The sequence below is a fragment of the Cydia fagiglandana genome, chromosome Z, assembly GCF_963556715.1.
Source record: "Cydia fagiglandana chromosome Z, ilCydFagi1.1, whole genome shotgun sequence".
NCBI classification, from domain to species: Eukaryota; Metazoa; Arthropoda; class Insecta; order Lepidoptera; family Tortricidae; genus Cydia; species Cydia fagiglandana.
The window spans coordinates 41,946,332-41,960,000 of NC_085959.1; the positions used below are offsets into that span (position 1 = coordinate 41,946,332).

The following is a 13,669-nucleotide window of genomic DNA, read 5'->3' on the forward strand; positions in this document are numbered from 1 at the left end:
ATTCTACCGCATGGCTGCGTCCCTACGTGCCGAGGTTGCGGTCCGGTGCGGTCGTCTGTGGACATTAGGATTCGATAGGTGTATCGATTCGATTTAAGTATCGATTTTCGCAATGCAATGTAATCGTAAACATGGCAGCCCGCTCCAAAGAGTGTAAAGCCCGCTCCATGAAAAAACCGTATCTACTTTCTTATCTGTGAGTGGCCCTGTCAAAGATATTAAAAGACAAGATTCAAACAAAAGTTGTTAAACCAAGTCTTAATGCTTCGAAGCTTATTTTTCGATGATATTCCATTAAAATTGTGTATAGAGTGGCCTTAATTGTAAAAATCATAAATTGAGTACCGATTCAACAAAATGGACATCAATGAAGGTAAGTTATGTGTTGAACATAACCTGTAGCTATTTGGCGGTATTTAGTTGATGCGATATAATACTTGATATCATTGCGAATTTTAGCATTATTCCGTATATTTACACTCTACTACTTACACATTGCATTGCTGCTATGCATTTAAGTATTTATTTTTATGCCTTTTTAGTTAAACATGGCCGTATGGAGGTTATAATTTTAGCACAATTTTTCACGTTGTTTCATTACATTTTGTTGTATTTGCGTTTATTCCGTGCACATTGGCTTCTTTGTCCCTAATTTCCGTTAGTGCCGACCTTGTTACGAGCCATTTAGTCCTGTTCCGTTAGTTTATTTTTATACTACAAAGCGTGGATTGTTACGGTGAAATCGGTGTTGTTTATTTTTCCTCTGAGTTAAGTTTGATCCCTTAATGAGCTTGCATCTCTTATCTATAATTAGAGACTTTTTTAATATAGTCTAATACATAATAATGTATTAATACATTTACATTTTGTCAGTAAATTAACTTAAATAACATAATATAAATACCTATAAACTAACTTATATACTTACTAAAACTACTAATAAATACAGCACAATACATCAATAGTTAGTCTAGTAAGTCTAGTAAGATAGTAGATTAGATTAGAACTTCCTTCATGAGATCTCTGGCACATTGAAGGTAAATAGAAGATATTTCTAGACTTTTTTTTTATATTATTGCAATAAAATTTGTGTTAATAGTGCTCACATATGTTGTGTTTTTTAATATATTACTGAAATCATATCCATATATATTCATAATTTCATAAAATACATATTATGTGTATAATTTTTCTCTGATTTCTAGTACTGTGCTACTATTGTTGGCTCGATTCATAAATAAGAAAGATTGCGTCAATAGAATAATACAGGTTTACTACTTACTTACTACTTACTTGGTTGGCGCGATGACCCAAAATGAGTCTTGGCCTCCAACACAAGAGCACGCCACTTTGAGCGGTCAGGAGCGGTATCCTGCCAGCTTTCGCCGACTCCGAGCTCACGGAGATCTGCCTCCACTCTATCTGCCCAATGGTATTTAGGACGACCAACAGGACGGCGTCCATTTGGTCGACCCAAGTAGGCCTTTTTGGCTGCCCGATCTTCACCCATCCTTTCTTTTTTTTCTTTTGTCTCTCGAATACAGGTTTACTCTGTTTTAATTTTAAAGTAACCAAATTATAATTTTCATCCCATGCCATGCTATTTTAAAGTTTCATTGCAACATATTGCATAAAGGCTTGGCCACACACAGAGCGCGACGCAGCGCCGCGTCCGCGCCGCGTGATGCCGACGCGAAGCCTGGTCAAACAGGGCGCGCGCCGATCGCGCCGGCCTCACGCTCTCAACACGCCCTCAAGGCGCGCGTGAACGCGGCGCGGCCGCGCGGGAACGCGGCGCACCGCTCGCTGCCTAACGTCCGATCCTACTGATGTGACCTTGCGGGACGCGGCGGGCCGCCGCGTTCGCTCGGCGCAGCGCTGCGCACGCGCCGCGCGGACGCAAGGGGCCGCGCGGCGCGGGGCGCGACAGAAGCGGGGCGTGATACCGGCGGGACGCAGTCTGTTTGACGTCGGTAACCTGTTAGCATGTGCCGCGGTCGCGCGGCGTGGACGCGGCGCGGACGCGGCGCTGCGTCGCGCTCTGTATGTGGCCAAGCCTTTATGATATTTGTGGAAAAAAATGTAAACTTGTTGTGACCTGTGCATTTTGTTGTACTTGGTTTGAGGTGGCGCAATTTAACTAAAAAATAAGCTATAGGTATTGTAATTTCTTAGATACCATTATATTTATAAACTATATGAAATGTGTTGAAACCTGGTCAAAAGTCCCACTTTGTTGAATGTTGTGCTTATGTAAAGCCACAAGGACAAAATTTACTTGTATCTTTATATGAACAACCTGTCAAGGTGTCCATATGGCAAGCAACAAAGTGGGACTTTTTTCTTGTATCTAACACAAATTTTCATTTATCTAAGTAATGTATCTGCAAATTTGTAGTTAACAAAATTATTGAATGCTGTATAACTATAAAAAAGAACATTTGTTTACAATTAGCTAAATGTGGCCAAAACAAGTGGCAGATTAAAATGTACACAAGCGTATGTATGTATTCCGAGAACAGTAGGTGATACTGACGAGATCAGACTGGGCCTATATACTAAATTGAGCTAACAGCCATATTTGTAAACACTTATCCTCGTGCCGCCCAACGTACATTAGGATGTACACTCAGTTTCGATAGAATGTCAACCTTAATTCAAAACAAAGTAGGTAGCATTTCATTTGTCTCTTGTAAAATTTTCGAATTCACAAATGAAATTCAACCCAATTGAAAATACAACAAGATTCTAACTTCCTTGGCTATAATTTTGTATGGTGGGCGGCACGAGGTTATGAAGGTACAGAATGGCCCAGCAATTCAATTCACATAGGTATATTAATATTTCTGGCTGTACAGAAGTGTAGGAATCTCTTAAGCAAAACAAAGTGTTGAAAAATTTCTGCTATGCATATTATATAGGTATACATTTATTTTAAAATCTTAAGTATTATTAAATGTTATATTGTTGTCAAGTAATCGCAACATAAGCCTTAAGAACCAAGATGCCAATGGTTTATGCTCCATTGCGAACGTAACGCATTATAGACCTTGAAGCCTATCAAACTAGAATGGAAGAGTGATAGAGAGAGGTTATCGTTTCACTAACTACGGCGCAAACAATAGGCATGGCTGAGCTTACTGTCTAGACTGATGTGACTGTGTAAGATTGTCATATAAAATTTATTTATTTATCATGTTGTGTTTTGTTGCTGATAGTAGGTTTGCTAGTGCTCCCAAGGAAAAACTATATTGGAGTGGAGGTGCGAGGTCTGTGTGTATCCTTAGTTAAAAGAGGGAGAGAGTATGAGTAATTTAGAATACCTCACCCTCTTAGCCACTTCTGCTAATGCTAACTAAAAGCTCAATCATAGTTTATGTATTATAGTGAGCACCACAGAAGACCTATGGACCCCGTACAAGGAGCTGGCGGCGGTGGTGGACAGTTACTTGAGCAGCGATGGTGGCAGCGCGCCCTACGCCGTGCACACCTTCGAGGCGGTGCTCCGGCGGCAGGCGCAGGCTTTCCGGGCGCTGCCGCATAACCCAGTAAGTTGTGAGCCCATTGAATTCTAGCCAGTAGGCGTAGCAATGGGAAGTATCCTGTGGCGTCACGTCACGCGAAATAATCACTGGTCTAATTTGATTATTTACATATTTTAGTAGTAGTAGTAAACACTTTATTGCACAAAACAAGTACATAACATAGTGAAAATACAGTAAATGTGTACAAAGGCGAACTTATCCCGTTAAGGGATCTCCTCCAACTAACTTTTAAGTGACTGAGAGAGATACATACAAAATGGTAGTCAAACTAAGGTAATAAGATATTTTAGCTTATTATTGTAAATTTTCCTCAGCCAAAGAACCCGACGAGCCGTGAGGAGATCAAACGCGGCGTCACAGAAGGCGTGACGCTGCCCAGCCTCGGCAAGACCATGCTCTCCAAGGAGCTGGTGGACGAGGCCATCATCATATCAGGTCTTTACTTCAAGAAAACTAATTTACCTAACAGTCAACACTAATTAAGTTTTTCAAATAGATTGTCTCAAGAATTATTTTGAGTATACTTAAGGACTGATCACTCCGAAACTAAACGTCGTCGCCATTAGATATATTGGAAAAGTCGAGATGTTCACATATAACTAGAACGAGGCATCCACTTAATTAAAATGTTAAAGTGCTTATTCAGATGTTTTGTCATACATTTTGCTCCACAAACGGTCCGTCTATGTATTTTGAGCAGCGGGTGGCAGCAGTCTGCCTGATTCTTTCAATAATTTAGTTTGGTAATGTGTAAATTATTATCTAAGGGTGTTGAAATTATTGCACTTGTCCAATGTGTATTTTGTGTCATATTTTGTTTAAAGAGAGAGTGAGACTGAATCAAAAATGAAATGAGATTGGACCAAGATATTGGACAGATGGAATACCACTCTAAGCGGCGAGTAAAAATTATCATCTAAGACAGGGGTCTCCTGTGGGCCAGACACTTTGGGTGTCAACGAGCCGGATTGAAACGCGTCGCGGGCCGGGGTTTGGAGACCCCTGACCTAAGGGGCGAGTATAAACAACTGCCTGCGACGGCAATCTCAGTAGAGGCAGTATGAGCAGGGAAGCATGTACATGTTACGTGTGTCCACTTTTAAAGGTGGTTTTAAAGGGCGTATTGATTCTGGCAGACATGTTCAACGTGAACGAGTACCTGGCGCTGGAGCTGCTGCACACGGCGCAGCGGCAGGGCCCGCGGCACCCGGGGCTGGCGCGCGGGCTGCTGGCCGTGCTGCTCTACTACGACGGCCGCCGCGCGCTGCTGCAGGCGCTCAAGGACACGCTCACCGCCCGGGACGGAGTCTGCTGGTGAGGAAGCTCTTGAAGCGTGACACAAAGGGACTCGGTTTATTTATTATTAAAACGTATTCATCATATATTTTGTTAATTAACCGATTAATTGCGTGTTCCATTTTTGAAAACTTTTAGCTGTGGCGCGGAACAATCGTTTCATGACACGGCAGCCATGCCATGCGCCATAGAATATGATGACACTCCTATCGTGTCGTCAGCCATGTGTAAAAAACATTGATGACCCGGCAGGCATGTCATCAACACCGAATCGGTTTATAAAAATCACACATGAACACCTGTCTCATGCCGACGTTATATTCAAACGCATTTCTAGAATTACTTAGAATTACTTTACAGTATATTCCTAAATATTTTATGATCATCCACCATATTTCCTGAATACAGCTTTTTGTTTTTTTTCAATACCTTTCGTTTTCATTCAAGCTGTGAAATTCAAAAGACACGTCTTTTCACTTGTGCTCTGTTTCTTTCGAATTCATGTACAAACATTGACCCTCTCTAAACTGTCCATCGATGGACCTTATGCCTTTTGTAATAAGGTTTACGAACTGTCAGTTAATAGTATGGGCACCATTGTACGTGATGTCTTCTCTTTTGCACGCTTCAATATCTTTAACCAAAGCGTCATTCTAAATCTGCGACTCAATTCGATATAAATTACAGTCTCTTGACGTAACTTAGTAACTGTTAATAATGATCCTTTCCTCGTCAGGTCGATAAATGCGCGCGAGGACATAGTGAAATACGTGACCCGCTACGTGGACCAGCTGATCCGCGACGGACTGCTGGGCGGCGTGCTGGACTCGCTGCGCGGGTTCACGCTGGGCGGCCAGCTCGAGCTCTTGCAGCAACACAGGTACCCCAAGACAAATGTATTACAATGACTGATGCGAACGAAAAATGACGAACTTTTCGCTCCGAGGTCTACGGCAGCCTTAGGCTCTCCTGCTTGCTCTCCGCGGGCTAAGAAAAGTTCGCGGGCCGTAATTTGAAGAGTATTGACAGCGTCACCGTTTATTTAATTTTTTACTTATCTGCTCTCTAAGCTCTATATTTAAGGAAATACTTAATACAAAATAGTTTATGTGACCGCTACATTAAAATACAAGTGTAGGTTTATGAAACGAAAGAAGCGAATTTCATTTATAAAAAGAGCACACTTGTATTTTAATGCCTTTCATTATGTCAGAATTGTAAGATTGATTTTAATACATAATGTTATTACGCACAGGGCGCTACCTCCGCGCGAGCATCACGCCAAGCTCGCGAGATCTATAGAAGGCACCAGGTATGCACACAATTGTATTTGAAAACACAATTACACGCGATTAAATTGGCTGATTAATTTATCCGCTTACATAATTGTCGATATGTTATACTGGTTGATTTTTAGGTGGAAGACGTTAGTGTTTTTTATGTCATGTAATATTTACTCAAAAAAGGCATTCATTCAGTCTTTTACATGAGGTTTATAAATGTTATAATTGTCGTACAGAAAACTGCTCGCCGGAGTGGTGTTCGCCGCATCGGCTCAGCGCGGGCTCGAACGAGAGACGCTACTGCGACTGATCAACGAGGTATGTACCCTGTGAACTAGAGATTAGCCTAGTACGTAGTGGTTATTATCTCTTTGCATCCAGTTAGGAGCAACTCCTTGACAAGTTGATAATGTTTATGGTATTTACACACTTATGGTTTGAAAGTATCATGTGTGGTGTATACGTAGTGGTACTTAAGCTTAGTCTGACTATAGTAACTGAATGCCTGGTTATATGGAAACGGCTCATTCGGCAGTTGGCTAACATTGTAACGTGTTCCAGCAAACCACGTCGCCGTCGCAAGGGCCGACGGGCGCGCTGGACGAGGTGTCGCTCGGCCTGCAGATGGCGCTGCTGTACGCGCTGGACTTGTCTGTCCTACACCGGTGAGATATGCTGGGACATGTTGTAGCAAAGCCTGACGGGGCACTCGACACAGTTTTGCTATCATTGCAAATGGCGCTTCTGCCTGTACGCGTCGAAAAATTTCATTTTCTACAGGAAAATATTGCTTTCCATTTTACAAAACAGCGTAAGGTAGAAGTACTAGTGCTCGACGCTGTACTAGTATTCGACATGGGCACTTTATGTTAAAGTGACAAGAATTAAATTTGAATACAGAAAAATCTTTGCCGTTCAAATTTAACCTATATTACTTTGACGTAAAGTCATTATCATCATATCAGCCAGAGGACGTCCACTGCTGGACATAGGCCTCCCCCAAAGAGTGCCACAATGACCGGTCTTGCGCCACCCGCATCCAGCGGACTCTCGCGACCTTCACCAGGTCATCAGTCCACCTTGTGAGGGGTCTACCCACGCTGCGCCTTCCGGTACGTGGTCGCCACTCGAGAACCTTTCCCCCCCAACGGCCATCGGTTCTACGGGCAATGTAGGCGGGTGACGTAAAGTGCCCATGTCGAATACTAGTGCAGCGTCGAGCACTAGTACTTCTGCCTGATATAGCATTCACTTCAATTATTCAAAGTAAATAGGGTAATTCGCCAGTAACTGGCCCCTTTTAGTATGAAAAATGAATTCTATTTACCTATAAATATAATTCATTTTAGTATAAGGTGGCCAGTTATTGAAAGCTGATACTAAAATGAATTCTGTTTATAGGTGAATAGAATAAGGCGGCCAGTTACTGGCGAATTACTTTACTAACCATTTTAGGGTTCCGTATTTATTCGTACACATCTATGTAACAATAGTTACATGTAAAACAGTAAACGCATGTTGTATGTAGCCGCGAAGACGGCGAGGAGCTGGCGAAGAAGCTGCCGCTCATCCAGGACCCGGAGCTGATCGGCATCCTCGTGGACGAGCTGCTGCCCGCGCGCCCCGCCGCCAAGGAGCCCAAGACCAAAGCAGGTCGGTTGCTGACACTGAGGGGCTTAGACATCGGTTACACGCTAAGTCTGGCGTCAGTTCAGTCCATCAGTCCATTCGAGTTTTGACTGGTGCCAGAATGATGGAAATTGGACATGGTTATACGATCAGTCCAGACTGACAACAGGCTGATACAATTACGACACAGTCGCCGTTTGGAAACAGAACGCAACACAGTCATTTAGTCTTGTCTAATACGGTGACTGACGCGAGAATGACACGAACAGGTTACACGATCAGTCTCCTATCAGTTTTCTGTCATTCAAAATGGACTGACGAATATTATCTAAAAATTTAAATTTTCATCAGTCCAGACCATCAGTCCATCAGTCCGCGTGTTACATGATAATTCTCCCGTCAGTCTGACCAAACTGATGGACTGAACTGACGCCAGAATTAGCGTGTAACCGATGTCTTACGATGCTATTCCATCTCTGCAATATCAAAGTCCAGTTTATATTTGCGTCTCACATTTTGCTTAGTTAAAGCGTGACACAAAATGTATGTACAGTCAACTGTAAAAATATGTATGTAGTTATTCAAAAATATTTATTTATTTATTTACATAAGGAGATCCAACAGCTAACTAAATGACAATGGAATCATAAATAGATATATAGAGCCAATTACAGGAACTCGCAAATAGATATGTAGTAAAAACATATACTTACGTAACACGCATCACACACACACACAATATGTCCCATTGTTCTTCATTCGCTGACATAAGAGCTATGGGACATATTTTTGAGATGATTTGTGCACCCATATTTTTACAGTTGACTGTAGTAGTAGTAGTAAAACACTTTATTGTACAAAAATCAAAACAAAACAGGAAAAATAACATTCGTCATCAGTACAAAGGCGAACTTATCCCTGTGCAATGGACAAAGATATTGGACAGGTGGCATACCAACCATATGCAGAGTCCACATACTACAAAGACACGAAATATTGAAACGTTTACATATATTACGAGGTCACCACATATAGGTACATCATCATCACCATTAGGCCTTGTGCATCTTTACAGATGATTTAATCAGCATTTATGACTTATATTATCTAGCGACAGCCTCGCTGGTGGCTATTTAACCCGATCCTTGAACGGCACTATCGCCCACATTTGTGACAAATAAAAGTACATCGAAGGTCCGCATCGAGGCGACAAACCTCTAAAGCTTACTTTTGGAACGAAACGCGCTCCCATAATAAATTAGTACGGGCGGACGTGACGGCGACTGTCTTATGTGTAACCTAGTAGTTATGTTGGTCTGTGCCAGTGTTTTGACCAAAGCTTGTTTCCAGGGCTCGGCGCCCTGGCGCTGTGCCAGCTGTCGCTGGGGCTGGCGCTGGCCGCGCTGCGCCGCGCGCCGCAGTCGCTCTCCCTGTCGCGCGACCAGTCGCACCGGGACGAGGAGCTAGTCGACGCCGCCACCGACAACAAGGTCACTGGCTTACTTGCCCATATACTATTTCATACATGCTTACACTTTATCACACTATAGTCACTTTCGCACTTACATACTTGTTAGAATGTGACAGGCTTGCGATGCGCCTGTGCTACTTCCGCTGGTGGTTCTCTCTAAACCGTGGTTCACGTTTTACTATGTTAATATGACTCAAGGTTCAAGTTTCGATTGTATTATATTGTATTGTATTAATATGTACTAATATAGTATCGTTTGGCAGGTGTTCGAGTACCTGGACGAGGCGATACTGTCCACGGACCTGGTGATGAAGGAGGAGTACTACCAGCGCAGGATACACGTGCTACTCACGGACTTCATCGTGCTGATGCACTCCAAACTGGTCGAGATGAGGGTCAAGTGAGTGCCCTCTCTTTCTATCATGTTCAGACGAAGCCTTCCGCCCCCCTGGACTCTTCCGTCCCAAAGAGAAGCTTCTTTAAATGCAAGATTTAGTAAATTGCGTAATATAATACATAGCTTTATATAACATGAAAACCCTTACACACACAAAAAGTCAGCCAGTCAGTATCTTGGCATTACATTTTGCAAAGTAACCCTTTCACTGCAGGTGTGGAACAATTTTCATTTGTCTCTAGAGGAGCTAGTTTATGATAACGAATAGATTCCCTTCTGTCCCCGCTAGGCACTATGGTAATGAGTTTATTCCTAATTTTCTCCGCTGTGAGTGATACTATTTCTATATGTCCCTGCCTCGATCACGTGACACGAGCCAGATGGAAATACATGTTGTGATGTTTGTAGGGCCGACGAAGCAGCCCGCGCCATCCAAGTGTACGTGGCGGAGGGGCTGACGCCGCCGCCCGGCGCCGGGCAGAGCCGCACTAGGCTGGACGCGCTGCTGCGTTGCGTGGAGCGGCTGTACGCGCGCGACCCGCTCGGGCTGCGCCACGAGTACTGGCAGGCCGAGCAGCACCCGCCCAGCAGGCAAGTGCCCAGCCGTACCTCCGGCCGACCAGGCAAACACGGCTCGGAACTTGACGAAGCACCGCTAGTTTGAATGTCTTTTGTGTCTCTCGTGTTCTCTTATCATTAGGCATAATAAATAATCTGCACGTATAAAACAGGATTCATTATGTCGCGATATCGAGTAAGCGAACAGAACCAAAATGCTTCTAGGTCAAAGTTAGTGATGACAATGACAGCGGACTATTAAAGTTAGTGATACGACCCTAATGCATATTTATAGTCGCGAAAAAGTTATCGATTCGCGATTCAATTTATTTATGTGAGTCGAATATGTCCTGACAAATTACCACATACACATTTACCAGTTGTAACTAAAACCTCTTTTGGTAGTTATTTTATTTAGATAAAGTAGTTTTAATCCAACCAAAATTTTCGCTCTATTTCTTGCTATATTTCTTGTTCCTTGTCGTGACCTCATAATTCATAATTTATTGCCCTTCATGGTTGAAGGACGTGACAATTGTGGACACTCTTCACGAGTGATCTCCAAACCGCTCTGTTATGAGTCCAATGCATGCTGCAATGTGTGAATATGTGCAGGTCTGCAGCGGGCGGGCGCGCCACCATCCTGTACAAGTTCGTCCGGCTGTCGGGCGAGCTGGTGTGCCCGGCGCTGCTGCCGGGCTACCTGCGCGCGCTGGCCTCGCTGGCCGTGCCGCGCCACACCTGGGCGCTGCTCTCGCGCCGCGACGCGCTCTCCGCACACCACCTGCTCTCCGCTCTCAGGCGGTACCACTGGTGAGCCGAGCCGTTTATGTTATAGATGGTCAAGCAAAACTTGTCAGTAGAAAAAGGCGCGAAATTCAAAGTTTTCCGTGAGACGATATCCCTTCGTGTCTACATTTTTCCAATTTCCTGCCTTTTTCTACTGACAAGATCTGCTTGACCAGTTGATCAAGTCATCTTTATTTTTGAAATTTTTTTTTCTATAAAAATCCCCGTCTAAATCGCTTACCTTATTTCTTTCCAATGCAAAAAAAAAAGAATATATATAATACAGTATGTAAACTTACTAAAACCAGTTACTCGAGCCCGTTAATGAATGGGTCACACTGAGCAACTTTTACTATGGCATCACAAAAAATATTTGATTCTCCCATAGAAAATACTTATACAATACGTCGGTGCCATAGTTAAAGTTGTGCCATAGTTCAGTGTAACCTACACATTAACGGGTTTGAGTAAATTTACTACTGTATACATTGTAATCAAGAGGGGCACCTGTGCTGCCTCCTACAGTTGCCATACAGTCCGTAATGTATGGAGGTGTGTTGCAGCCACTTGCGCACGGACCTGGCGCCGTTCTCGGAGACCATGCACGCCGCGTCGCTGGGCGGCTCGGCCGTCGTCACGCCCGCCGCCCGACCCGGCAAGATGCTCGTGAGGCAGGAAGAGGCAAGTACATTATGACAAGTGGCATCTTTAGGTTTTCCCTGTCTTAGCTTACAAGCTCAACTTGATAATTTAAAATAGAAAATAGCGCCTCGTCTCCAGTTTTTAGCAAGGTTTCATTGATTGTTTTATATGACCAAAGACTTTAAGGTTCATGATTCGAATGTGAGAGCTAATGTAGATTGATGGCATTGAACATTATGGCGATTTTGTTATTTACCACAAAACACTACAAACATATTAATTATCTGTCAAAATAAGGGCACGACATTTCTAGATTTCATCTTATGGTTTTTACATCAATGAATCGTTTTTAACCATGCTTTCCTCCGTTACTCTTATACTTTGAAGATTGCTAGTAATGCGTTCAAGTTTATTAACTAACTTGTCATACCATCGACCACACTGTCAGTTGTACATCGGTGGACCTTATGCCTTTTGTAATTAGGTCCACCAGCTGTACATCTACAGTTAGAAGTGTTATGATTTATATTGAACAGGTGGAAGCAATGATAGCGGCCCTGAAGCTGATAGCGGCCGTAGCTCGGGAGGACGCCGCCGCGAGCGCCGCCATCTGCGAGACGCTGCAGTGGGACGCCACCAATACCATGTTCGGTGAGTAACAGGTGGAAGCAATGATAGCGGCCCTGAAGCTGATAGCGGCTGTAGCTCGGGAGGACGCCGCCGCGAGCGCCGCCATCTGCGAGACGCTGCAGTGGGACGCCACCAATACCATGTTCGGTGAGTAACAGGTGGAAGCAATGATAGCGGCCCTGAAGCTGATAGCGGCTGTAGCTCGGGAGGACGCCGCCGCGAGCGCCGCCATCTGCGAGACGCTGCAGTGGGACGCCACCAATACCATGTTCGGTGAGTAACAGGTGGAAGCAATGATAGCGGCCCTGAAGCTGATAGCGGCTGTAGCTCGGGAGGACGCCGCCGCGAGCGCCGCCATCTGCGAGACGCTGCAGTGGGACGCCACCAATACCATGTTCGGTGAGTAACAGGTGGAAGCAATGATAGCGGCCCTGAAGCTGATAGCGGCCGTAGCTCGGGAGGACGCCGCCGCGATCGCCGCCATCTGCGAGACGCTGCAGTGGGACGCCACCAATACCATGTTCGGTGAGTAACAGGTGGAAGCAATGATAGCGGCCCTGAAGCTGATAGCGGCCGTAGCTCGGGAGGACGCCGCCGCGAGCGCCGCCATCTGCGAGACTTTGCGGTGGGACGCCACCAACACCATGTTCGGTGAGTTACACTAAGCCTTTCCTGACGGCCATGTCAGCGGCCTGAGTGCCTGAGTGCTGCCTGAGCTTGCGCTGTGGTGAATGCATATATAAACGTTAAACATGTAATGTAATATAATGTTTGTCTCAGGTCTGATGTGCTGCCAGATCCCCATCCAGTTGAAAGCGGCCCTGTGCGACACGCTGAGCGCGCTGGGCAGCGCGGCCGGGCCCGCGGGCCGCGTGTGGGCAGCCCTGGAGGCTGCGCAGTTGGTTGGCGGCGGCCGCGGCCTGCAGGCGGACCTTAACGAGGTCAAATTTACATACACTCTTTAAAAAATCTTTACTCTCTCAATTTGGCATTTTCGTGTACTGAACTGGCAAGGTTGCAGACCGTAGCTTGGATACGACTGGTCTAAAACACTCAAGTTTACGTTGCGCGCAACCCAAATATGAAATTTCCCGATATCTTACCTACTGTTAGAACACACTAATGAAACTAGTATCTGTTTTAGATCGAGACCCGAATGGAAGAATACCCTTTAACCATCGCGTTCCTGAAGCTCCTGATATCGCTGTGCTCGGCGGCGCCGCTGCCGCGCTCGCTGGGCGCGGGCACGCGCGTGCCCGGCCTGGAGCCCTACGTGGAGCACGTGACCCGCGTCGCGCTCGCCGCCCCGCACAGGCCTTACAAGAAGCCTTCACAACGACACCAGGTCGGCATAACTTACACACTCAGGCCCAAAAAATATGCCATCGAGTATGCGAAACGAGAAAATGTAACATACCTTGTATCTAAT

General features: G+C 44.8%; 1 protein-coding gene across 1 annotated transcript in view; it reads left to right on the forward strand.

Annotated features, from left to right (window-relative positions):
* The first annotated feature begins 238 nt into the window (after nucleotides 1-238).
* LOC134678138 (nuclear pore complex protein Nup205) overlaps nucleotides 239-13,669 on the forward strand; it is a 32,094-nt gene continuing 18,663 nt past the window's right edge. Inside the window, exons 1-17 of the mRNA XM_063536589.1 lie at nucleotides 239-373; nucleotides 3,388-3,548; nucleotides 3,860-3,980; nucleotides 4,682-4,859; nucleotides 5,578-5,721; nucleotides 6,097-6,153; nucleotides 6,361-6,442; nucleotides 6,686-6,789; nucleotides 7,653-7,777; nucleotides 9,104-9,243; nucleotides 9,488-9,624; nucleotides 10,030-10,226; nucleotides 10,803-10,992; nucleotides 11,532-11,649; nucleotides 12,147-12,261; nucleotides 13,021-13,181; nucleotides 13,385-13,585. Coding sequence (XP_063392659.1) covers nucleotides 358-373; nucleotides 3,388-3,548; nucleotides 3,860-3,980; nucleotides 4,682-4,859; nucleotides 5,578-5,721; nucleotides 6,097-6,153; nucleotides 6,361-6,442; nucleotides 6,686-6,789; nucleotides 7,653-7,777; nucleotides 9,104-9,243; nucleotides 9,488-9,624; nucleotides 10,030-10,226; nucleotides 10,803-10,992; nucleotides 11,532-11,649; nucleotides 12,147-12,261; nucleotides 13,021-13,181; nucleotides 13,385-13,585 — 2,247 coding nt within the window. The 5' untranslated portion in view covers nucleotides 239-357. The remainder of the gene's footprint in view (nucleotides 374-3,387; nucleotides 3,549-3,859; nucleotides 3,981-4,681; nucleotides 4,860-5,577; nucleotides 5,722-6,096; nucleotides 6,154-6,360; nucleotides 6,443-6,685; nucleotides 6,790-7,652; nucleotides 7,778-9,103; nucleotides 9,244-9,487; nucleotides 9,625-10,029; nucleotides 10,227-10,802; nucleotides 10,993-11,531; nucleotides 11,650-12,146; nucleotides 12,262-13,020; nucleotides 13,182-13,384; nucleotides 13,586-13,669) is intronic.